Source organism: Sinocyclocheilus grahami, unplaced genomic scaffold (genome assembly GCF_001515645.1).
Source record: "Sinocyclocheilus grahami isolate Dianchi unplaced genomic scaffold, SAMN03320097.WGS_v1.1 scaffold418.1, whole genome shotgun sequence".
Lineage (NCBI taxonomy): Eukaryota > Metazoa > Chordata > Actinopteri > Cypriniformes > Cyprinidae > Sinocyclocheilus > Sinocyclocheilus grahami.
The window spans coordinates 34,815-61,391 of NW_015505597.1; the positions used below are offsets into that span (position 1 = coordinate 34,815).

General features: G+C 37.9%; 1 protein-coding gene across 1 annotated transcript in view; it reads left to right on the top strand.

Annotated features, from left to right (window-relative positions):
* Positions 1–26,577, top strand: part of adcy2a (adenylate cyclase 2a) — a 141,759-nt gene that overhangs the window by 5,286 nt on the left and 109,896 nt on the right. The window contains exon 2 of the mRNA XM_016232739.1: positions 10,856–11,053. Within this exon, the coding sequence (XP_016088225.1) occupies positions 10,856–11,053 (198 nt within the window). The remainder of the gene's footprint in view (positions 1–10,855; positions 11,054–26,577) is intronic.

A 26,577-nucleotide genomic window follows, 5' to 3' on the forward strand; every position in this document is an offset into this window, starting at 1 on the left:
TTTTTTTTTGATTCGGTCTCTCACAGTTGAGGTGTACCTACGATGAAAATTACAGATCTCTCCATTCTTTGTAAGTGGGAAAACTTGAAAAATCGGCAGTGTATCAAATACTTATTTGCCCCACTGTATATATTTCTGAAAGTGAAGGAACTTAATGCATTTTGTCTCTGAAAACCATGTCCTATGGTGTGACACCATATCCTGATTTTAAATCGGCCAATTCCAAAGAAAACTTTAATTAGCTGAAGGACCCCATTCATGGTGGCGTTACTGAAGCCCCCTGTCAAGCCCATGACACGTGCACATGGTCAATTTTTCTCTCAGAATTGTTCAAATATTTAACTTTTTTTGGAACTAATACAAAAGTGTTACGTTTTGTTGTCCTTTGGTGTGACACCCCTAAATTATATATTTTTTAATTAAAAAATGTATGTTAAACTACATAATCATTGAAAATGATGCAGATGTGTCTTGCAAACCGCTAATGACAGGTTAGCTCACAATAGCAAGGCCATTAATTGACAGAAAAAGGCTGAAACGTCCTTTGGTGTGACAGAAAATGTCCTCCGGTGTGACGCCTGTACTGTCACACCACAGGACAAAGATGTCACACCACATGACAAGATCTTTTTAAGAAGCATTTTAAATAATTAAATAATATTTATTTAACTCCTTTTTATTCCTTTTTGATAATTTTCAGTGTTCTATAACTCTATGTATAATTCAGTGTTATATGCAATAATTACATTAATTAAACTATTTTCTGATGTTTTTACAGAAAACTTGTACTGTTATAAAGTGTCATGAAAATAAGTATAAAACGTGTTACTATGTTTTTGAGACAGAAAGAATTGAGGGAGAGAAATTAGTGGAAGAGAGAGGACACAGAAATATAGACAGAAAATTAACAGGGATCCACGCACAATGCAGAAAGTAAATACAATTAAAATGATGCCTTAAAAAGAGTAGCCATATAGTTTTAAAAAATCCATTCACATCTAAATGAATATAGTTTGAATATCAATCATATTTAGCTCTGCCACACATGCAGCAGGGGGCTAGAAAAGGTTTAGTAACACTGATTGACTAAGAGACTGGATTTTGTTGATGAAAATTATTTTTTGTTTTGTTTAAAATACATGTTGATATTGTTTGTACCAAAATTAAACTTTCTCCTTTGACATGTTCAAAATTAAATAGAAATAATTTAATAACTACTATTTCTGTCCTTTAGTGTGACGTAATGTCCTATAGTGTGACACACATTAAAGAACCACAGATTTGTTTTTATCTCAAAATATCTTAAAAAAAACAGTTGAGTATTGCAATAGGGGAGATACAAATAGCACTCAACTTAAAATGGTATAATTTTCAGCAGTTTTGAACGAATGACAGCAAAGTTTGTCTGGAAATTGTCCAACAAGTCATAGGGAAAAAATTGTTAATTATAATTTCATATTAAATAAATAGCACTATATGAAAATAAGTGTCTAGTGCTATTTATGTACTATTAAGAGTTTTTTTCTTAATTTTTGCTATGTCACACCATAGGACAAATTTATGGTACAGTTCAGTAAAAAAAAAAAAAAAAGCACTTAAAGAATTGACGAAGTTAGTGACCCTTTATATTTTCTCAAAGATCAGACTTCACATTACATAAATATATGCATTTCTTTTTCAAAAAAGTATTATTTTTTTTTTTTTTACAAAAAAAGCATTTTTTACTGCCTGTTTGTCAACTACCCATATATATATACTGATATTAACATGCTCACAGATTTTTGTTGTTGTTGCTTGTTTTTTAGTGATCAGATACCTGCACCACAGATGAATCCTGCTGAATTTCAGTCTCTTCAAACGGTTTTCCTCTAAGAGCGCTGTACCAACATCAGATGTTCAACTACACTGATATTCTATGGTAAAACAAGCTCCTTGACTACTGATGAAGGTTATTTTTTCTTGAATCCATGGAAAGAAGCAGCAAATGCTTAAATATCAGGTATGGTTTACTTGTTTCACTTGTTGAACAGAATCTGTTTTCAGGAATGACTCAAAGTCTGTTCACATCTCTGTTGTTAGATCAGTGTGCTCAATAATGTGGTTTTGACCTTCCTTATGTATGTTGTGATTATACTTTGTTGTGAATAAAATACAAATTTTTTCAATCTCTTCAGATTCTTTCTTACCTGCCTCAAAGTAACACTCACACTGATGGGCCATTAGCGGAGGGGCCCTTTGTCACTCAGATGTGAATCACTAAATATTCATGGCCATTGTCACTCCCTCGTATATGGCTAATTTAAATCAATATATTGTTTTCTATGAAGGAGTCAGCAGGATGATTTTCACATAATTTTGAAGTAAATATTCTAGCCTACAAGACTGATTACTCAAAAGTCTTATTCAGAGCTATTCAGTATGGGTTTTATGACCTTATTTCAGCTACATATTTTTTCACAAAACTTACTAACCACACATAATTTTTTGTTGTTTCTAAAAAATGCAAACATGTACATCCATCTTGGTCACATAATATTGTAGCACAGTTTGTGCTGAATACAAAAAAAGCACATGTTGGCCAATAGTATGTTATAAGTAGCTGAAATAAGCACAAATGTCAGGGCATGTCAAAACATCCCAAGGGCACTAAAATCACCTCAGACCCCAGAGGTTGTCTCTTCAGAAAATGATTGCACAAAATGTTGCTGATAATCAGGCTTGTGTCTTGCTGTCTTACTTTGTGGCTGTAATTATAGTGCTATGGGGTGTTAAGGCTTTTCACAGGCATCCTGGGTTCTTTAAACACTGAAACCATCAGAGACACCTGTTTAGAGCTTGAAACCATTTAGATGTCCCTGTTTGGAGTCTCATGTGTATTGTGGGCTCATTTTGAGAATGCTGAGTTACAGTTTGGTACACTAGTCAATAGTTCTGTTCCAAAACCTGAGCTTTCTAAAGAGAGAATATTGTATTGAATCACACACTTGATCTACATACAAAGTTTGTTACAAAAGGTAGGCAACCATAGGCACGGGAAGTGAGGGTGCTGAAGCACCCCCGTTTTTGTCTGTGGGCAACTGTTTAACTGTTGGGAATAAAAAAAAAATCGGAGTGTCTATTTACACTAAGTGCAAATAGCCCGCCTTGTTGGCAGAGGCTATTTACACTAACACACCAACGTGTGATTGGGCTAGTCAACATTACAAAGACAGTCATCAATCATCAGATCCAGTGGTGTAGATGGTAAAGCGTGTGTCCTGCTACTTTTGATGCGATCGACCCGGGTTCGAATCTGCCTTTTGGCAAACATTTTTTCTCCCTTTTCAAATTTCAAATTTCAAATCACATCAGAAAAGCCTTTATTTTTAATAAAAATTTAAAATAAAGTATTGGGTAGGGTTAGGATAGGTGTAGGGAGGGCTTTTGTCCCAATAAGGTGGCATCCATTTAATAATTTGAATGATAATTAAAATTTACACTCAATAAGTTATTATTGCATACGGTTTTATAATGTATTACGATGCTAAGGTGCAGATAATTGCCACTATTTGCAATAAGTAATTAGCAAAATATCCTGCTATTTTAACATAGTATAAATATAATCTATAGCTATTTGCACTTAGTGTAAATAGCATATGATATCACTAAAAAATACAGCTATTTTCACTAAGTGAAAATAGCAAATACTGCTATTTTCGCACACCCCGCACGCACAAAAATAGAAAATACTGCTATTTTCGCACCCCCTGCATGCACCCCCACAGCACCCCAAACCTAACACATCTTTCCACGCCCCTGTAGGCAACTTAATTATGTTGCCCCCTAAAATACCTTGTTTTAGTTAAATAGCAAGATAGCATGACATGTATTGTTCATTAAGAAGATGATCCTGTTATGCAGCAAGCTAGTGAAAAAGATAACTAACTAAAGGTAAAACAATAATTGTACACTGCATTTCATAACGAAAAATCACTAAAAGAAAATTATAATTGTAAAATAACTGTGCAATCAGATTATGGAAAATAAGTGAACAATGCAACCATCAATAATCTATGTAAAAGTCGAAAAGTCAATGGAGTTGCATTGCTGGTCTTACTCTTTTGATTTCTATATCATAATTCTATATCATAACTCAAAAAGATAGATGGACACCTGGCAAAGCAGTTACTGTAGAGGTCATGGGCTGAAGAAGAAATATGTTAGGAAAAAAAAAAACATTTTGATGTGATTTGATGCTAATTTTATTTGATCACTCTATTTAAAGGAGCGAGTCTCTCTCGTCTTTTTCATGGCTAGTGTAAATGACCACTGTAATGATTGGCTAACATCTTCACATTAGAAACTTTGGTAACACTTTCTATGAAGCCCGTATTTATAATGCATTATAAGGGTATTCTTAAGGTATTATAATGAATACATAATGCATTATAAAAAACCTTATAATATGTTGTATCATCTCATGAATATTCATAAGAACAGTTTTAATATATTATAATATTTACTTATTTGTGGTTATAGCTTTTAAGAGTATGATGATTTATAACACAATGAACACGTTGCATCCACTTTTACGATGGATTATATTTCTCATAGTTATAGTGTATTATAAGTCTCATATCTTGCCATTTTTCTTATGCTACTTTACTTAAAGCGGTCAAAGACCACTTATAAGTAGTAGTAATAATAATAATAATATTTTTTTCTCTCTCAAACATCCATAAGATCAGATATCAGATCAGATGAATTTGTAATATGACAAATTTGCATTGAACTATTTTTATTGTAATATCAGTTTGATTATTTTGATGGTACCCTTTAAACAGCTGTTGATAAGTAACTCTGCAACTACATATCAACTAGCGGTCATTAGAGTATTAGTATGTCTGCTACTGTAAATATTTGCTAATACTTTATTTTGATGGTCAACCAACAGATAAACTGACTATAAGTGTCTTTGCAAGTACGTCAACTTATTCTACCATACTAGATTCAACCATTCTTGAGCATACTATTACTCTAATGAGAGTTAGTTGGCATGTAGTTGCAAAGTTGCTTATAGTCGATTGATTAAGGGGACCATCAAAATAAAATGTAACCATATAAAACATTGCATTTTTTTCAGTTGGAGTATAAAGCTCACATCAATTAATTAACATTAGCTCCACAGGAATCACTCAAATAACACTCAACATCTAACCACTCACAAGCTGTAGTAGGATACTGTGCAGATCTTAAATAATGTCAAGACATGATACAGTCCATTATTCTGTAAATGAAGTAGATTTAATATGGTGTTCACTGTGTGTTATAAATAATCATACTCTTAAACTTATAACCACAAATACGTAAGTGATGTATTATAAATGTTGTTAAGATTATTCATGAGTTGATGTAACATATTATACGGTTTTTTTTTTTACAATGCATTATACATTCATTAGAATGCCTTAAGAATACCCTTATAATGTATTATAAATACATAATACATTATGTATTCATAGAAAATTCTTCAAAGCTTCATAGAAAGTGTTACTGGATTATCTTTTTCTACATTTGTACTATGACAGCTGCCAAAATAAACACATTTTGAAAATATTGATTACAACACTATATGTATAGATCTACTCCCTTTGCATAAAATTAATCAGTCATGCATCTTGCATCTCTATTTCTGCAATCAAAATTTCACAAATGCTTTCATCATATACAGTGCAAACACAATGTAAATAAAAGCAGTAGCCTATAGATAGTGTTATACATTTTAATGTGAGTTTTGGCAAAAGTACAGAACTCAAGTCACTGATAGACTAAACAGCAATAAACGATTTTGCGACAAAGAATGTCTAAACGTCTGTAGAATTAACACAATTACATATTGTGGCATTGTCAGGTCCGTATCTTTCCATGAAATTTTATTTGTAAAGCCTGCATTGTATTGCATTTGGTTGAAATCAATGGGACAAACAAACAATGTTTTGCTGAGGTATTCACATGGTTGAAAATAAACAGGCACTTTCCTAACATTCAAATCCTTTAGAAAGTTGTTATTTTTAGTCCAGATATCCTTTTGTAGTAGTTCTTCTGTCTGTCATATAACATGCATTGTGTTGATGTGTTGATGCATTCATCTTTAGTATATCAGTATTAAACTTGTCAGTAGAAAAAAAGTTGTTTTAGCAGCTATAGTTTCATTAACAACTGTTTACCTTACCGAGTGTATTTTAATTTTCACCTGAGTTCAGTAGTGAATCTAGACATTTTATATTATTTTATGCTGTTATTATTATTATTCATCAGATTGCATTGGAATTGTTAAGGCTTACTGTATCATTACTGTATTTACAACACAGAGGTGTTTTAGGTCATAGAACTCTGCAAGGAGCCCAACTAAAATGTAAATTTGTTGCCCTGCACTTTTATCAGCCAAGTGTGTATTTCATTCATACTCAAAGCCATAGGGTGCAGAAAGTCCAAAACTGTCTCAAAGTAGCAATAACTTGTAACGTGCCAGGGAATTCATAATACGATCAGTGATTGTCTTATGAATGGGTGATGAAAGGATCTGTATACTTACCATTGGAAAAAGCATTGACACCTCACTCAGCCAATCATTCAATGGCTGTGACATCAGTGGCTTTCACAGTTCTTACAGGTTATGTTGCTCAGTAAAAAAAGAGCATGAATTGCTGGTCACTAAAATTTAAGATTAGGTTTTATTTTTATTTTTTCATAAAAAAAAAACAGCATGAATGGGCATACACTGATACTAATCACTAAAAATGTAGTTTCTTTTGTTGAAATCTGGAAGCCATAAAAAGAATACCTTTTTATTCATTAAAATGTATTTTATACTTTTTTTCATTAAAAAGCGATATATCGTCATCACACGCAGCAGTCACAAATGTAATTAACAGACAGAAACCTGCACGGACGTCAAAATTATAGAATCTGGCAAATGTGGACGGCGATGACCAGTCGGTGGCTGCACAAATCTCACCAATAGAAATCCCACTGGATCACACCCAGGAGGAGCCCATTCCTCTGGTGGAGTGGGCCCTCACATCTATGGGGCATTGTAAGCCTTCTGAGAAATAAGCCAAGGCTATGGCGTCAGTTATCCAGCTGCTCCGACTGACTGAACTGGCTGGAGCACTCAAAATAGACTCTCAAAGCCCTTACAGGGCAGAGTACATTAGGACTCTGCTCACCATCTGAGACGGGGAGTGATGGGTGATATCCTGGGCTCTGGGCTCTCTAACATTGCCTCTGGAGAGCATGTTTGCTCCATGGTTCAAACTGCTTAGCACGTAAACTGCTCTTAGCGAGAGGAATTCGTTCTGTGCCCAAAATAGGAGGTGTCGAGCCATCCTGTAAAAGCCATCCAATTGATGTAGGCTACCACTGTCATGTTGTCCAACCGGACCAGGATGTGGTGCCCCCTTATGGCCAGCTGGAAGGTTTTCAGGGCCAGGAAAACCGGCAGAAGTTCTAGGCAGTTGATATGCAAGCAAGCTCCCTGCTTGGGCTGACCAGGAGTTGGACGCTGGATTGCCCTCCAACAGAGCTCCCCAACCTGAGTTGGAAGCATCTGTTGTAATCACCTTCCGCTTGAAGGTCAGTCCCAACTGCACGCCTGGCTGAGACAGACGAGAAGCTGTCCAAGGGTCCACAGCTTTGACACAGCGATGGTTTACCTTTATGTAAAACCGGCCCTGGCGCCAAGCATGGGACAGGACTCAGGTTTTGAGCCAATATTGGAGAAGCCGCGTGTGAAGCAGGTCCAAGGGCATCGCAGAATCCCAGAGAGATGAACGGAGAGATGGAGAGAGAGCACAAGCTTTTTTCGAGGGAGTTCCGGCCTCAGCGTGAACTGATCCCTTCTTTTTCCTCTCCAAAATGCTTCGCTAGACTCTATGCTCTCACAGCGAGAGCAGCCAGCTACACCAACCAGGTCCGCTACACACACACAAATACGAAGCTGTCAGCGATAAGAATCATTGGTGACAGCATTCTACTTTGATCCGCCTAGAAGAATTGAGCCAATCGATGTAATGAGGGGCGCTGATCCTCATGTGTAAAACACACCGGCAGATCAAAGTGCTGTGGGGAGAGTGAACACGTGGGCTCTGTGCCGGCGTGAGATTACTCAAACCTGGTTGCTCAGCTCTGTGACTCAACTGTTTCTTTCTCCGAGCTTGCTGAAAGAGGAGAAACTGGAGAGCGGGGCTGCCTTCATTGAAGAAGGTGATATGTGAGCGGAGAAGAGCGAGACTAATGCTCTCAGTGATGAGTCTCGCTCTTCCACGCTCGCATATCACCTTCTTCAATGAAGGCAGCCCCGCTCTCCCGTTTCTTCTCTCTCAGCAAGCTCGGAGAAAGAAACAAGGGCTCACTGCATGAGCCACACTCGCGGCACGAAATTTGCAACAATGTTGCTAGGAAATTTGCTCTTTTAAATTTCTGGATAGCCGCAGGGGAAGGCTTCTTGCTTCTTCCTCTGCCGGGGCACTTCTATGGTGGTGAGATGCAGGCTGAGCTTTTTCCTTCTTCAGCTTCTTGTTTGCAGTGTCAGCAAAGAGATGTTCCTCGTCGCTGAAGGAGAAGATTCTGATGAAATGGTGCTGCGAGCCGACTTATATAGAGGTCGGCTCCGCCCTGTCTGGCAGGCTAAAGCACCATTGGTTTGTTCAGCTACACAAACGTGAACAAATCAGGCTTCAGTACAGAGTAAAACAGGAGTTTTCCCCATACACAATGTGAGAGAACATTGGAAGGGGAACATAAATATTTTTAGACAATACACAATATTAAATATATTTTATTAAATAGTAATGTGACATTGGTTATGTAGGTTATGGTAATAGGTTACTCTATTGGCTAAAGGTTGCAGGCTTGCCTTCCAGTGGCTTTGATATCGACAAAGGCATCCAGCTACTGTATCACTGTAGCTAAGCTGAATAAAAAGCAGAAACGTTTTGATGAAACGTGAAGACAATGAACACATAATTGCGACAATATATGGTTTAAGTTTTTCATCTCCAAGTCATCTCAAGGTAATAAATAAATAAAGTATATGAAACAGCATAGAAACAATAAAATATATTTGAAATGGGAAAAAGGTGTTAGTATAAAAAGTGTAATATATAAACCAATCATAAAATTCTCATTAGGAAAATACAGGAAAAATATTGTGTGATACAAATGATTGGTTATTGTCCAGCAGTAGCCAATTAAAAGTAAGAGATAAGGGGAAAAAACTAACAAACTAACTGTCAGTTGGACAAAATAATAATAAAATATAATATAAATATAAAAAATAAAAGTGCCTGTGCCTGTGCCCCTGTAATAATAATTTGGGTTAAACTTTGTATTGCAGTGCCGTGTATTTACTAAAACAGTCAATCCATTGAAATTTATCAAATGAATTACATGATATGATTAATCAAATGAATCATAGTTCATTGGATTTAGCTATATTTGCTGAGAAAAACTACCAAATTAAGATAATTCAAAGCATTACATTATTGTGTCGGACGATAGCATTGAGTATTATAGACATGGCTTTAGATGTTCATGTATTGTTGTTTTATTCCCATATAATAAATCCTATTGATTTACATTTATTCATTTAGGACAGGGATAGGCAAGTTCAGTTCTAGAGAGTCCTGCAAAGTTAGCTCCAACCCTGAAAAAACCTCACTTGCCTTAAGCCTTAGGCTGAATCCGAAATCACCCCCATACCCTCATTTACTATTCCCTACATTAGGCCACTAATACAGTTGACGGAGTAAATAAAAACAGGTTTGTGAATTCAGACACTGAGTGCACCGGAAGAACGGCCGCTTTTGGCACTTCTCTTCTTCTCTTTTCCCATGGCACTTCTTGTAAAGAGTAGGGGTGTAACCCCGGTATCCTGGCCAAATTGCCGCAACTGACCCTTGTCAATCATGGCCTCCTAATCCCCATCCACTTGATTGGCTCTATGACTTTCTCTTCTCTCCACCTTTAGCTGGTGTGTGGTGAGCGCACTGGCGCTGTTGTACTGTGGCTGCCGTCACATCATCCAGGTGGATGCTGCACACCGGTGATGGTTGAGGAGAGACCCCCCACATGATTGTAAAGCGCTTTGGGTGTACAACAATACACAATAAAAAGCGCTATATAAATGCATCATTCATTCATTCATAGTTTGTACTTGTTGTTTAATAATCATTTGAAACTTGCAAACTGGCAGCTCCAATAGTAAGATGGAAGGATTTATCTTGAACTCTGTCATGGAAATCATGTATAAACCCTAATTAAGAAATTTAATAATCAATTTACAATAAATTTATACCTGTATTGTATTACGCTGTACACCAAGGATGAGTGCTTTGTAAAATTAATAGATGGATGATTCAGCTCTGGGAGCCATCTTTATTTTATTGCGATATTGCTGTGCATTGTGGGATTGAATGAGTGCACTCGATAATGTCCACAAAGGTTTCAGGTTTATGGGTATGGGGCAATTTCGGACACAGCCTTAGTAATTCTGAAGATAATGATTAGCTTGTTCAGTTGTGTTTGATTAGGGGTGGAGCTGAACTCTGCAGGACTGTGGCTCTCTAGGATTTAGGATACTGATTTAGGATAAGGATGGCCAACTCTGTCCTGCAGAATTTTGCCCAATCTCAAATCAGACACACCTGCAAAATCGAACCAAAGTCTTTAGGATTATACAATTACCGGCATGTGTGTTTGATTTGAGATGGAACTGTTTAGTTTATCTGGTAAACTATTATCTAGTGGCTGTAGTGCAGGTGCATTTGGAAGGTGCAATTAAAGTTATTTTTGTAACACTGCAATCTCTCTGCAGGATATCGAGGATCACGTCGCCTTTGTAATCACTGTCCCCACTGCGCTGGCTATTTTCCTCACGATCTTTGTTCTGGTCTGCATCGAGTCCATCTTCAAGAAGCTGCTCCAAGTTTTCTCCTTGGTGATCTGGGCCTGCCTGGTTGCCATGGGTTACCTCTTTATGTTTTTTGGAGGAATCATCTGTCCCTGGGATCAGGTAAGATGAGTGCATTATCGGCCACCTAAAGTTGTTTTCAGTCATAGGCCTTTTACCTGATACATCTCAGATGTGTATTCTTGAGAATCAGTGGGAACACGTAACATGAGAGTGACTGGAAGGAGCAATAACACAATACTTTAGTCAAAAAGGAAGGTGTATGCATACTGATGTATGGTACAGCCTCTAGTGAACAAATGGAATTGTGGATCAGAGTCACATTTACTAGGCAATTTAGCATTTGTCAAGTCAGCTGCTTTCCTGTGATGCACAGAAATGATTTTAAGAGAGAGCTCCATACCAGAATTAAGTGAGACGGCCAGAGAATTCTTATACGAAAATAAAAGAATTCCAGAAAGATGAAATATTTATGTCGAGAACGTGGAGAACAGGGGGAAAAAAAAGAGTAAAAAATTATTTATTTATTAAATTTCACATCAGGGATACTGTTTCACCCCAATACCAGTTCTCATGGAAGACTCTGAAACTGTGATCAGTAATAAGTGGCAAGAAATGGCAAGTCAAGCTTTTATTTATTTAATTATTTATTTTTAACTGAATCTATTCTGCTGTGTTTTTTAAGTTCATCTTTGTAAGTAGCTTTTCTAAGCAATTATAACCCATCAGATGTAACCCAACCTGTCCAAACGCATGATAAAATTGAACACTGTTCAGTGTATTATTATGTCAGGCGTAAAGATGTAACAAAAATTTGTACTTGACGAAAGCATTTTACAGTCTTCTACTATAAGATTAAAATGATCCTGCTTTCTTTCCCCTCTATCATGTTGATTATATAAAGTATATGTGTGCTATTCCCATGTCAGCTGAGCCACCCCATGTTTGACCTGTAAGTTCAGTGAGGATAATTACGTTCAACATTAATCAAAATGCTGCAAATGTGTGACTAGACCTGGGAATTAAGATAGTAATCAGAAGTCTGGCCTAGCTATTCTGCACATTCCTATTACAGATGAATAATTTACTCTTCAAGGAAAGAAAAAAAGTAAATAAATAAATAAACAAACATCTACCATTAGTTGGGTAAAATTTAATAAAAATCTTTAAATGGAGAATATAAGGAGCTAATGATTTGCTGTGTTAAAATAAGACTCAGTGTTTGTCGCTGACACATTGTATCTCTGGAATAGGTGACATATGGCGAAAGACAAACAAGGCTAATATCAGACGAGTAAAGCGGGATGACTTCCTGTGTTAGTCAATATCTCTGCTTGGTTCCAGATTAGGGGCAGATAGAGAAGTTCTCAATACATAGACCCCATCTGAATCCTCTATACAGCAAATGCTCCACTTCTTTCACAAAATATTTCAGCAAAATTGTGTCATTCACTAACCACTTTAGCTATCACTGATGTAGTGCTGTGAGTATGGAAAATTCTTTATGCAATTTAGGCTTATTATAGAAACCCGTATAAGCCCTAAGGACTGTTCACACTAACGTTCACACACTAGTGAAGTCCACACTACATCTATAATTATAACTTGTATCTTTTTGTTTTGTTTTTTAAGAATGATTTTATTCCCAGCTGATGAATGATTAAAAACATTGACAGCCAATCAGAATACACCTGGCATTATAGAGCTTGAGTATTTAATGTGGAAGATGACATAACACACAATAAAACAAGATCTTATCCTTCTTTGGTGTGGACGCTAATATAGTTAAATTATAGTTATCTTTTTAATTGATCCTTCTTGGTGTGAATTGCCCTTTACAGTATCCCCTAGCCAGATGTGGCAGCCACATGCAGTAAAAGGTATCTCCTATGCCAGGGGTTTTCAAACCTGTTCTAGAAGACCCCCAGCACTGCACATTTTGTATGTTTCTCATCTAACACACCTGATTCAACCCATCAGCTCATTAGTAGAGATTGCAAGCAAAGCCACTAGAAGGCAAGCCTTTAGCCAAAAAAATGCTAATGCTTCCACTTTGACAGTACATGGGAAAGGAGACCAGAGGCCGTTTTTTGAATGGATGTCAATGGAGGAGAGGCTTCACTATGCTGAATAAACAGCTTTTTAGAGGAAACGGCTTATCATTTAATGAATTGACAGCCTATCTGCTAATCTTCAACATGTTTTAGACTAAACAATACTTTTGGATTGAACTATTTTTAGAGTTTACCATGAAAAAAATGCTGTTTTATAAGAGAAGTCACTGACTTTTTTGCGACAGGTGGGATTCAGTTTACGGCACTTCCCATTCATTCATATGGTATCCGTAAATGGCGACTGAGTGCCGTACAAATCTGACTGAAATTCAATGATGTCAAGGCTGTAATGTGATTGTTTATTAAGGCACACGTGATCCAAGTTAGCCATTACGCTTTCTCCAATAGTAAGTATACAGACCCTCTCATCTCCCTATAGTAAGATAATCTCTGCTGCAAGACCTGAATTTGGTGTGTCTGATAAGGATGTCATACAAAATGTGCAGTGCTTTGTATGTGTGTCTCCGCTAAACCTCAGATACTTTAGAGAGCAAGCATTTCCATGCCCATGTGCGCCAAACAGACAGAATGCAATAAAACAGGAGTGCAATTCTGAATAAAATATGCATTTTGCGAAATTTTTTTTTGCTGGACAATAAATGAAATGTATGTAGAATTTTAAACCTATAAGTAAATTTTTTTTTTTTATGATAGCAGTAACTGTAAAATTACTATTGTAATGTGCTATTCAAAAGAGCCTAATACAGTTAGTCTGAGCTTTTGTTTTTCTTTATTTGCATTTTTGTTTAGTGAATTTAACTTCTGCTTAAAAAGCATTATTTCTGCTCTTAGATTGCAATGTTGCAATGTTACAATGTAATGTGATTTTACCATTTTTTGCACATAATCTATACTGTAGCCTTCATGGTTACATTCACTATATTTGACTTCATAGATTCTGACATTGTTTCAATAGACAACATTAGGCAGGATGTGAAATGACATTTTTTAAATAAATACAGATATATATATATATATAAAATACAGAAATATGATTTATTTGTTCTTTTTTGGAGTTTTTTTGGGTTGGGGTATTTGTTCATTTTGATTTGTGGCCACACACACACATGGCCTCTAAAACAAAAGCATTTATCAATATGTTTTTGCACACCTCTGTGTTTATTGCCCTGTACATGGAGATGAACAATGTGATTTCAGCTTTCATCTCACACAGCTCTGAAGGTACTCAGACGTCAAAGGTGATTTTAACGCTTCAGTGGGCAGCTTTCTTAAAGACTAAACTTATTCTCAGCCACATACTGCTACAATTGCTCTGTGGCCCCCTTAACCCTTCCACCATTAAAAGTTCTGCTCTCTGGGATGATCTGCAGTGGTACAGTGACCTGTACACAACTAAATGGGCACACATTTTCTGGGATCGCTTGGCACCAAAGGCAAATGCCAGTGGAAAGCATACATCCAGACATCTTTTTAGGTTCTTCCCAGGTGTCAGGCCACAGCAGTGCACACATTTTTGGTAATTACAACTGAAGTTGCATCTGAAATGCCAAGAGGAATAATGGACCTATTAGAGCACTTTCTTCTTTCTGTAAGCTCCCTTCATTTCAAGTCAGATGTGTGAAGACAGGTCACTGAAAGGTCTCCCCTCTCACACAATTAAAATATCTGTGCCACTAATGTTTGGTAACCGTGGTGTTAATGTTGCAGAGGGCATTTTGTTTCCCTGAGAAACAAGATGAGACAAGCCCAAAGGCAGGTAATTAATTAGGCTCTTTTGTATGTAGGTAACAATGAAAAACAATAAATTAAGCAATGATTAAAAAGGTTGCTTCTGAATGTGCATTCCACTTCATTTAGATTACAAAGCTCATTAAGATGCTTGGATGCTCTTCTATCTCTATCTGTTTGAAAACATCTAGGCCATTGTTGTTAGCCTATGGTACTGTTAAAGCTGAGATGCATAGTAATTTCCCAGCGACATTACTTAACAAAGATGTTGCTTTAAAGATCAATGAAATGCCTTGATGAGCACAGTTTTCTTTCATGTATTTACATATTTCATATTGAAACAGGAATTTACTTCAAAAGCTTTTTAACCTGTTAACCTGCACCCCCATTTTGGGACTGACATCTGAAAATGACATACCTAACTTAAAATTGTAACAGTTCCTGACTTCAGTGTGCTACATACACAATTTTGGTGTCTTTGGAAAGAAGAGCCTTTGGGGTTTATTATCCATCACCAGAGTTGATATTGCTCAAAAAGATGAAAAGTTATAGACACTGAAGTGCCTTGAAAAAAATTGTACCACACTGATTTTTTTTTATATTTCATATAAAAATACATTAAATCAGTCCTGGAGCAATACAGAAAAGTAATGGGTTGAAAGTCACATGATTTCTGAGACTATGTCTAGAAATTACCATCCATATTACAACGCTATTGTTTCATTGGACTAAAAGTGCTCTATGGGATGTTGTTCAGTGGACCCTTACCTTTCTAACTAAACCGGGATTTACAGCTGTGGATGCCTTTATGACTCACTATTACGATGAATCTGGTACGTACTGCGTTTTGATTATGCATGTTTTGATGTGTACTGCTTGAACAAATTTAGCAAATACATTCTTTATAAGCTTTCCATTGAAAAACAGTGATCTATCATCTATGCTTGAGACTTAGACCTTTAGAATGATATATAGTTTGTCAAGATTAATTATGTCCCTTTTCATTAAATCTATTCGTAAACATTGACACGTGCAAACAAAGAGCATTCAGGGCACCGGCGTCCAGGTGCGGGTTAACAAGTTTTAAATACCCAAATGGTATTAGGCATATGGTATTCTGAGGGAGGGCATTTGACATTCTAAATCTAGAGAGCATTTGATTGGACAAAAATGTCCATATCCTTGTGAGATGTCATTAAATATTTTGGTCCATTTTTGTATAAGATGGCTTTTACTTCATTTAAATTGGTCAACTCATAGGAATATCCTACACTACATGATTGTAAAGATAGCACTAAAGCTAACAGTCATGGACTAAAAGCTTCATAACAGAGCTGCACACAAAATTTAGATTTTATGTTGTATTTAAATGTTTTGACACATGCATGGTTCTCCTGTTGTTCTGTGTAGCACCTCTAGTATGTGAAACAAGTTCCATTTTTGAAAAAAACTAACAAAAAACATCAATACTTCAGCAACTGATAAGACTGTACACTACAGTCTTATATGCAAATATGTAGCCACATGTTTCTGACTTCCTCTGTGGTTTGAGCCATAGAGGAAGTCAGAAACCAGCCAACAAAGAGTCTACACCATAGCTCAGCTTCTGCTTTAAATGCAGAGAGGCTTTCTTGTCATCTTAGTCGTGCTGGCAGCAGGGAAAAGAAAAGAGTTCCAAGTTCCTTCTTCATCACAGTAAGGCTTGAAACTCTGCCACAGTCAACACTTATTATTCTAAAGCCTCGTACCAGAGGTGGGACCAAGTCATTGTTTTGCAAGCCACAAGTAAGTCCCGAGTCAAGACAGACAAGTCCCAAGTCAAGTCCCAAGTCAAGACAGGCAAGTTCAAGTCGAGTTGCAAGTCCTCAACTTTAAGATTCAAGTCTTAAACAAGTCATTAGTGCTCTTTGCCCAAATGAGTGAATCAGTATTAATTACCATATCAAAATCATCGTAATTTAGGGATTGTGCCAAAATAGGATAAGCAGTGGAAAAAAAACGATTTTATTAGTAACAGAATAGCAAAGACAACTTAATTTCAGAGAAATAACAACTGCAACATACTTTGCATGTGTGCATAAGAATAGGTGTTATATCGAAGCCAATGAGCCATTATTTGGAACCTCAATGAAACAGATTTAAAAATATGTGAGTGGAAACGCAGAAAGAACTACTTAAAAAAGAACTAGAAGAAATAACTGCAAGCATACTTTACAAGTGAGAGGAAACATGCAATATGGATGCAGACAAACTCATGAAGACAATCATTCAAAAATGCTGTGCTACCATCCTTTATAACTACAAGTAACAAAGACAAAATCATTTAATAGAAAAAAAAAAGTTGTACGTTAAATGTTAAGTTTATAATATGCATAGTTGATCACTAAATTTAGGGGCTATGTGCGCTATAGGCCTACAGACTGATTTATAACACGTGAATTCATTAATTTATCCCGAAAGAATTGGAAGTGACATGGGTGCCTGGTGAAGAGGGAGAAAAGATCAGTAGCCTTTATAGTTATATATACAATACTCATTTTGTGAAAGAAACACTTCTTCAAATTGTATATTTAAATTATCATTAGGCCTATTGCCACTTGCCCACTTCAGACATTAGGCCTAATGTGCATTTTTCTTCTTCAAATTATAGCTGAATGGTTTGCAGTGATTAATTTTAAATCTAGATTAAATAAAGTAAGTGAAGTGACATGTGGCCAAGTATGGTTACCCATACTAGGAATTAGTGCTCTGCATTTAACCCATCCTAAGTGCACACACACAGCAGTGCACACACACAGCAGTGAACACACACACCGTGAACACACATGAAGTGTGAGGAAATTACATAGCTCACTTTGCCAAGTGCATTCCAAACGACTACATAATGGCACGCACGTGCCCTGCTCACTACAAAGTCCCCACTCCAAGGGGATAGGGATGATCACTTCCATTTGGAATTTACCCGTGAACCGATCAGTACAGGATACGCGTACCGTTACACCCCTAATATATACATAATAAATATACACAGCACACACACATATATTATGTCAACATAATATTTTATTTTGGATGCGATTAATCGTTTGACAGCACTATTTTATATATATATATTTTTTACAGTATGTATAAAAATAACAACTATATTGTACATTTAGATTACATAAATGACATGGAATATTCCATCCAATTAATGTGCTCACATCCATTTATTCATTAAATTTGTTTCCAGTCTTTGATTTTCTGTTTCACTTCAGTTTAATATTGAACAGTCTACTGAGCTAAATTAGGAATAATCCAATCAGAAAAAATGTTAGACCTAGAACAGGGGTCACCAAACTTAGTCCTGGAGGCCCGGTGCCCTGTCCATTTTATTTGCAGTTTATAAATTGCATTAATAATTTCTGGAACAAACACATTTCTTCCTATTTTAATTCAAGGCAGCTAATATGACAAACCTCCTCCGCATGTTCAATACCATGACAGTTTTCCAGACAGATCTTTTTGAGAGTCTGCTTCTGTCTTATAAGTAGATTCTACACACAACAGCCTGGATGGAAAAATCAATATTTACTTAGTTATATGTGGAGCACCAAAATCACAGACAGAAAGACAAGACCTATCTAAGATACAGTAAATAAGACAGTGCCCTTGCCTTGACCTAAAGAGGTGTCCACACTAATCTCATACAAGTATAAAATGTATGGTTTACTCTATCTGTGCAGACAAATAACTACCCTGCTTTGATGTTTAATCCTTGTGCACTGCTTTTTTCCTCCTTTAGCTTGAGAGGAGACTTCACTCTGTTTCTGAGTGTCAAAGTGGTAACTAGGAAACATTCTAAGTAAAGGTCAAGATACTGGTCACGTGTTGCTAAGCCAGAGTGATGTGCTTTCCATCAAACAGGCTCTTGTGTCCATATCCCTTTGGGCTTTATGGCTGTTGACATCTGCTTCATTATTTGTTTGGTTTTGTAGAAAACAAACCATTTCCTGAACAAGGTTCCATGATCATAAATGAGTAGATTTGAGAGATGACCAAAGCTGCCCTGAAGATTTCAATTAAAGCACAGGAACAAATTGCATTTTAGTTGATAACTGTTGTCATAAAGAGGGAAGGTCAGGGGTTTCCAGTCTCTGCGCAGTACATTGGTGTAGTGCGATTATAAAAATCTCATTAAGCCAATGGATAGTCAGTCATCCTGAAAACACAGTTTTCATTTTTCTTCTTTGAAAACTTCTTTCAAAGAATTCTTCTTTCACATTTATAGGGCTATACTGTTTGTGGGGAAGAGAGAGAATTTTCTCAGCAGGGGGTGTCACAGCATTAATGTCTTGAGCCTGGCTGAGGCAACTATTGCCTAGTCTCTTAATGGCTGGTCGTGTTATCTCTGTGTGAGTTTCATGAGATGTTTGGTAGAGTAACAGATAGCATTTGAAGATACCCTAAAATGAAAAAAAGGCACTCATAAAAAGATGAGAAACAGGGCTAATATTCCAAGAGACTACCTACAATGAAATAAATGTAATATCACACATGAAATGTGACATCTACATTTATGCATTTGGCTTTTTAGCCCAAGCGACTTACATCGAAGGTATACATTTTACAGTATTTCATTTCATGAATTCAAATAATACACATTTTTATTTATGCATTCTATGAGCATTAAAACCTTGGCCTTGGTGTAGCTACCATCATGATCTACTGTTTAAACATTAAAGGAATGCAGTCCTGATTTGTGGTGAGATTAAATATGTTAAAGATATGTTCAGAAGTAACATATGTAAATTATTTACACACAATAATTATTGAAATGTCCAAATTGAAATGTCAGATTAAATATATTCTTTATGGAATCATAGATTTAATAATAGGATTTTATATGATGGATTTTCATAGTTAAAGGTGAAAGTCTGGGACATGTGTAAAACAATAACATTGATACAATACATACAATGCATGGTTAATAATAATCAACCTAATGCGACATTAAACTGTCTGTGGTTGAAGAAACATCTACAGTATGCATATATGCATATACTGTCTGATTCTGCCCAGCCACACATGCCTGGGAAAATACTCGAATTTGAATATCTTTTCAGGAATATTGTGAAATTCTTTATGGGCATCTATATGCATGAATTAGATCAAATGCTTTAATCACTGTGATGATTCCCTGACACAAATTACTGTGCAGAGCAGATGCTGTGTGAAAAGACTGTGCTGAGCCAAAGGAAAAAGTAAGAACTTTATATATACTGGCCCAGTAGTTCAGAATTTTACTTGTCATGCCAACATATTCACTGGCACCACTAGGTAAGTAACTAAATGGATCAATCAATCGATTAATCAATAAACCAATCAATCAATTAACAAATCAAGTGTGAGCACTCTTGCTCCATAGCAATAACTAGCTAGAGTCTTGGCTGAGCCAGGAACCCATTCTGTGTGGAGTTTGCATGTTCTCCCTATGTTGGTGTGGGCCTCCTCCAGGTGCTCTGGTTTCCCCCACAGTCCCCTACAAAACATGCAGGAATAATACTTTTGTTACGGAGTGAACAGGTCGAGAGGCGTGCAGATTCATTTTTCAAAGCTTTATTTAAAGACGTAGTCAAAACAGGCTAGGGTCAGACAATGGCACACAGGTATATCGAGGGCAAGACAAAAGAGTAGTCCAGTAAACAGGCGTGGGTCAATCGATGGCGAACGAAATCCAACAGGGCAAGACAAAGAGAGATAATCCAGGTACACGGCAATAGTAGAGGCAGGGGCAAACAGAGTCCAAACAGCAAGACGAACAGATAATCCAAAATTCACAGGCAAGAATTTGAACACGGGAAAGCAGGTAAGCCAAGACTAGACTAAGAAACTAGAGCAGGCTCCGTAAAGTATCTATTAGCTAGGGTAGCAATATGTGCTTACAATACTCGGCCCTGAACTGTGGTAAGAGCCTCGTATTTATTTTATGTGTGATTGGCTACAGGTGAGAGTGTGATTAGTGAAATAGAACATGGGAAATGTAGTCCAGGGTGACGTGTAACAGTCTGTGAAGTGTGAGAGTCAATATAATCAGAAGGCGACCTCTGGTGGCGAGCGGACGGAAGACCAGGGACAGGATTTGTGACAATTTTATTATGATGGTTCCCTTTCTGGCTGCATTCCAGTTCACTTTTAGACACCACTCGCGAACTTCCCTAAGCACTTCCCCTCGGGGGAATCCCCGCTGCCATTTTGAAGTGCGTTCCACTTCGTGAAGTGAACGAGGGAATTATATATGGACAGACCCTCGACCCCTCGATTTTGACCGAGGGAGAGAGTCTGCTTCATATGCACACTTCAGGCCACTCCATAGACCACAATGTAACACGATTGTGACGTCATCGCAGATTGCGTTTAATTTATCCCCACCCCAAACAACTCTATAATATATAAATTATTATTTTTTAACATTTATAACAGCCCAAACATATATTCATATAGAATGCTGCACCAAACAAATTCGTTAGAGGAAAAATGTAAACAATAAACCAACTCTATAGCAGAATCTAAGTGATCAATGGCTTGGGACGTTCCAGCCCATTCCAAGGGTTCCTCCAATAGTGGGAACTCGTGCAACGTAATTAATGACGTACATCTGAGTGAATGAGATGGAGGGAAGTTTACGAGTGAAGGGCATAAAAAATGGACTGGAATGCAGCCTCTGTTTATAAGAAACTCAACTACCAGCCATGAGAGTATTAGTAAACTGTCTGCTTATTATCTGCATACACTTTGTTTTGATGGTCACCCAATAGTCATTCTGCTGACTATAAATAACTTGTCAAGTACAAATCAACTTGTTCTACTAACCAGAATCCTAAACATGCATGTATTTAATGTAACATATGGTAAAATATGGTCTATTTATGTTTGCTTACACACATTAATGTTCAATGATAACATATTGACAGCATCTAAAATGTAAATAATTTATGTATGAAAAACTTTACACATTTACAAATCCTTATTTATTCAGAATATTTATTTCACAGAATTAATTGGATGATTCTATTGTATTTATGCAGATTAATGTAGTTGGATCCTTTACTTAATCTGAAAATCAAACATTTTATTCTGTTTGTGTGCCAGTTTGTTTAAAAGGATTGCATCATTTTTAAACAAGACTACATTTTAAAGTCTTAAAATCAAATACATTTCCTGTAATCGTTTAACCATTACTTATTATATATTTTTTTGTCAGGAACAGAACCAAACTGAACCAACTGTATCTAATGTCTGTCTGATTAATTTAGCTCAAAAGTTTTCAGCAACATCTTGCAATTTCAAGGCTAAAGAGTTCCTGAACAGTGTGAATCATGGGATATGCTTAGCCTCAATGTTTATTGTGTATTATGGGCCTTATAACAGGATGGCCTCGTGGGCAGCGCATCGACTGTCACGCTTCGCCTATGTAGGCGGAGACGAGGAGACGAAGAGGATTAACATTCAATAGTCTTTATTCTTCCAAATACACACGGAACAGGCAGGAACTCACACATAGGACGAGGGATAGACGTACAATTCTGGACAAAGACAGACTGCACAGACTCTAACTTAAAGACATGGGGTAATTAGGGAAACACACCTGGGATCAAATGAACAATCAGGACAGGAACAGGAAGGAAACCAAACATGGGCACAGGATGGCCTCGTGGGCAGCGCATCGACTGTCACGCTTCGCCTATGTAGGCGGAGACGAGGAGACGAAGAGGATTAACATTCAATAGTCTTTATTCTTCCAAATACACACGGAACAGGCAGGAACTCACACATAGGACGAGGGATAGACGTACAATTCTGGACAAAGACAGACTGCACAGACTCTAACTTAAAGACATGGGGTAATTAGGGAAACACACCTGGGATCAAATGAACAATCAGGACAGGAACAGGAAGGAAACCAAACATGGGCATAAAATAAACATGGAGCACGTGGGGGAGGAAAACACAACACAAGATAGGAACACAGGCCTAACATTACCCCCCTCTCCCAGAAGGAGCGTCCTCACGCCTCACAACATCCAACAGGGAGGGGGGGTGGGCGCTCTGGAGGGCCCTCAGGACAGACACGGGACAGCAGGCCTCCTGAGCGGTACCCATTCCGGGACTCCTGGCGGATCAGGCAGAGTAGGGAGCCATGGCGGAGCATGCAGACTAGGAAGCCATGGTGGAGCAGGCAGACTAGGAAGCCATGGTGGAGCAGGGAGCTCAGGAGGCCATGGCGGAGCAGACAGTTCAGAGGCCATGGTGGAAAAGGGAGCTCGGGGCGGAGCCCTCACTGGGCTAAACTCGGGGACAGGGACCCTCTCTGCGTTTAACTCGGGGACTGGAGCCCTCTCTGGGCTAAACTCGGAGACTGGAGCTCTCTCTGGGCTAAACTCGGGGACAGGAGCCCTCCATGGGCTAAACTCAGGAACAGGAGCCCTCTTTGGGCTGGATTCAGGGGCTGGAGATGACACTGGAGCGAGCTCTGGGGCTGGAACTGACACTGGAGCGAGGATGAGGGCCGAGAGCCATCCTTTTCGCCTCATCCTCCTCTTTTGGTTACGGGTGAATAGGGCGGCCGGCGGGCTTGAGTGATGAACGGCCGGCGGGCTTGACTGGGTAATGGCCGGCGGGCTGGGTCTGGATCAGGGCTGGACACTCATCAGACACCGGAGGATCCCTTCCCTCCAGCTCAGTGCTGTGGTGTCTGGGAGGTCCACGGGGCGATAGCAATTGGCCCCGATCCAGAACAAAGAGTTGAGTGTGGCATTGTCCAGCGCTGTTCTAGCGACGATCTTGCAGAACTCCCACCCATACTCCACGAAGGGGAGATCTTTGTGGGCTAGGCAAAACGTCAAAAGACTTTTCAAAAAACCAAAACAAAACAGGGAGAAGGGGCAGAATTCTGTAACGCTTCACCTACTGAGGCGGAGACGAAGAGGATTAACATTCAATAGTCTTTATTCTTCCAAATACACACGGAACAGGCAGGAATTCACACGTAGGACAAGGGGTAGACGTACAATTCCGGACAAAGACAGACCGCACAGACTCGAACTTAAATACCTGGGGTAATTAGAAAAACACACCTGGGATCAAATGAACAATCAATCAGGACAGGAACAGGAAGGAAACCAAACATGGGCATAAAATAAACATGGAGTACGTGGGGGAGGAAAACAACACAAGACAGGAACACAGGCCTGACACCGACATGTAGCGCTGTTGCACTTCGGGAGTCCCAAGTTCGAGTCCTGGCTCGCAGACCTTTTCCGATCCCACCCCCCTCTCTCTCACCCACTTCGCTTCCTGTCAACCTACTGTCCGATCTAAATAAAAGGCATAAAGCGCCAAAAACAAATCTTTAAAAAGTCTCTCTCTTTCTCTCTCTTTTATATAAACCCCTACATAAAACCTCTCTATTTTATTTCTTCTTCTTCTTCTGTGAATCATTTATTTTCCAGTGTGGAATAATGCGTGTATACATTTATTTCATTTATGTGGTGTAATTTAAAGTATGTTCTAAAATAGGTACCATAGAGAGGAAAACCGATCACTTTTTTGCAGTATATCAAGCTTCATTGCTGAACTGATACTAGGGCGTATTACAGAATGCTTCTTATCTTAGGTCTTAACTTAAGATATTATATGTTATAGGGGTGGGAGAAAAAATCGATCCATCGATGCATCACGATTCTCTCTCCAGCGATTAGTTTTTAACCAGATGCGCGATGAAGCTGAGTTTGCTTTAGCAACACCCGTATCTGCTTGCTTCCAATTCCTCACACACATACACCACTTGAACCTTCCGTAAAATAATCTTTCATAAAGTTCGGAAAGGTTAAAGCGAATTACAAGGACATTCGCAGGCTTCATTGCATCGGATGCAATGTGAGAGGTTTTTAATCTAGATTTTAATGTCTTTAATCTAGATTTAAACGGAGAGAGTGTGTCTGAACCCCGAACGTTATCAGGAAGGCTATTCCAGAGTTTGGGAGCCAAATACGAAAAAGCTCTACCTCCTTTAGTTGACTTTGCTATCCTACGTACTACCAAAAGTCCAGCGTTTTGCGACCTTAGGGAGCGTGATGGATTCTAGCGTGGTAGAAAACTAGTTAGGTATGCAGGAGCTAACCCATTAAGGGCCTTATAGGTAAGTAATAATATTTTCTAACAGATACGGAACTTAATAGGTAGCCAGTAAAGAGATTGTAAAGTTGGGGTAATATGATCATAAGGACTCAAGCTACAGGTAGTCCAAAATGAAGCGGCTAGTTTATTGAAGATGCAGGACAACCACCTAGCAGTGCATTACAATAGTCCAGTCTAGAGGTCATGAATGCATGAACTAGCTTTTCTGCATCAGAAACAGGTAATATGTTTCGTAACTTGGCAATGTTTCTAAGATGGAAGAATGCTGTTTTTGTAACATGGGAAATATGATTTTCAAAAGAAAAGTTGCTATCTAATATAACACCCAGATTTTTTACTGTAGAGGAAGTAACAGTACATCCGTCTAGTTGCAAATTGTAATCCAAGAGATTCTGTGTACTGTCTTTTGGTCCAATAAGTCATATCTCTGTCTTATCCGAATTTAATAACAGAAAATTATTGGTCATCCAATCTTTTGCATTTTTAACACACTCTGTTAGCTTAGATAATTTATAAGTTTCATCTGGTCTTGTTGAGATATATAGTTGAGTTCAGCATAACAGTGAAAACTAATCCCGTATTTTCTAATAATATTACCAAGGGGCAACATGTATATTGAAAATAGCAGAGGGCCTAGGACAGATCCTTGTGGCACTCCATATTTTACTGGTGATAATTGAGATGACTCCCCATTTAAATGAACAAAGTGGTAGAGATCGTCCCCATTTAAATGAACAAGGTGGTAGCGATCGGACAGGTAGGATCTAAACCATCTTAAAGCCTGCCCTTGAATACCTGTATAGTTTTGTAATCGATCTATGAGTATGTCATGATCTATAGTGTCGAACGCAGCACTAAGATCAAGTAAAACTAGCAAGGAGATGCAGCCTTGGTCTGATGCAAGAAACAAGTCATTTGTAATTTGAACAAGTGCAGTTTTTGTGCTATGGTGGGGCCTGAAACCTGACGGAAATTCTTCATAGAGATTATTTTTTTGCAGGAAAGAGCACAATTGAGCAGACACAACTTTTTCTAAAATTTTAGACATAAAAGGAAGATTTGAGATGGGTCTGTAATTTGCCAGTTCACTAGGATCTAGTTGTGGTTTCTTAATAAGAGGCTTAATAACCACCAGCTTGAATGGTTTTGGGACGTGACCTAAAGACAACGACAAGTTAATAATATTGAGAAGCAGTTCTTCTGCTACAGTTAACAACTCTTTTAGTAATTTAGTGGGTACAGGATCTAACAGGCATGTTGTTGGTTTAGATGCAGTGATAAGTTTATTTAGCTCTTCCTGTCCTATAGTTGTAAAGCACTGCAGTTTATCTTTTGGTGCGATGAATGAAGCTGAAGTATTATACGTTGTAGAATCTATATTTGTTATTGTATTTCTGATGTTATCTATTTTATCAGTGAAGAAATTCAAAGTCATTACTATTAAACTGTGAGGGAATATTTAGATCGGGTGGCATCTGGTTCCCTTTCGTGGAACTTCGAACTGCGTCCTCTAGGGGTCGCTATGGGGAACGCCTCGTCGTGACCCGTGTCTGAAGCCTACATTGAAAAAACACCAACTTGTTTGGCCGGCGACAGCCATGACGTCACTACCGTCGCAACTAGTACAAAATAGGCGCCGGTAGC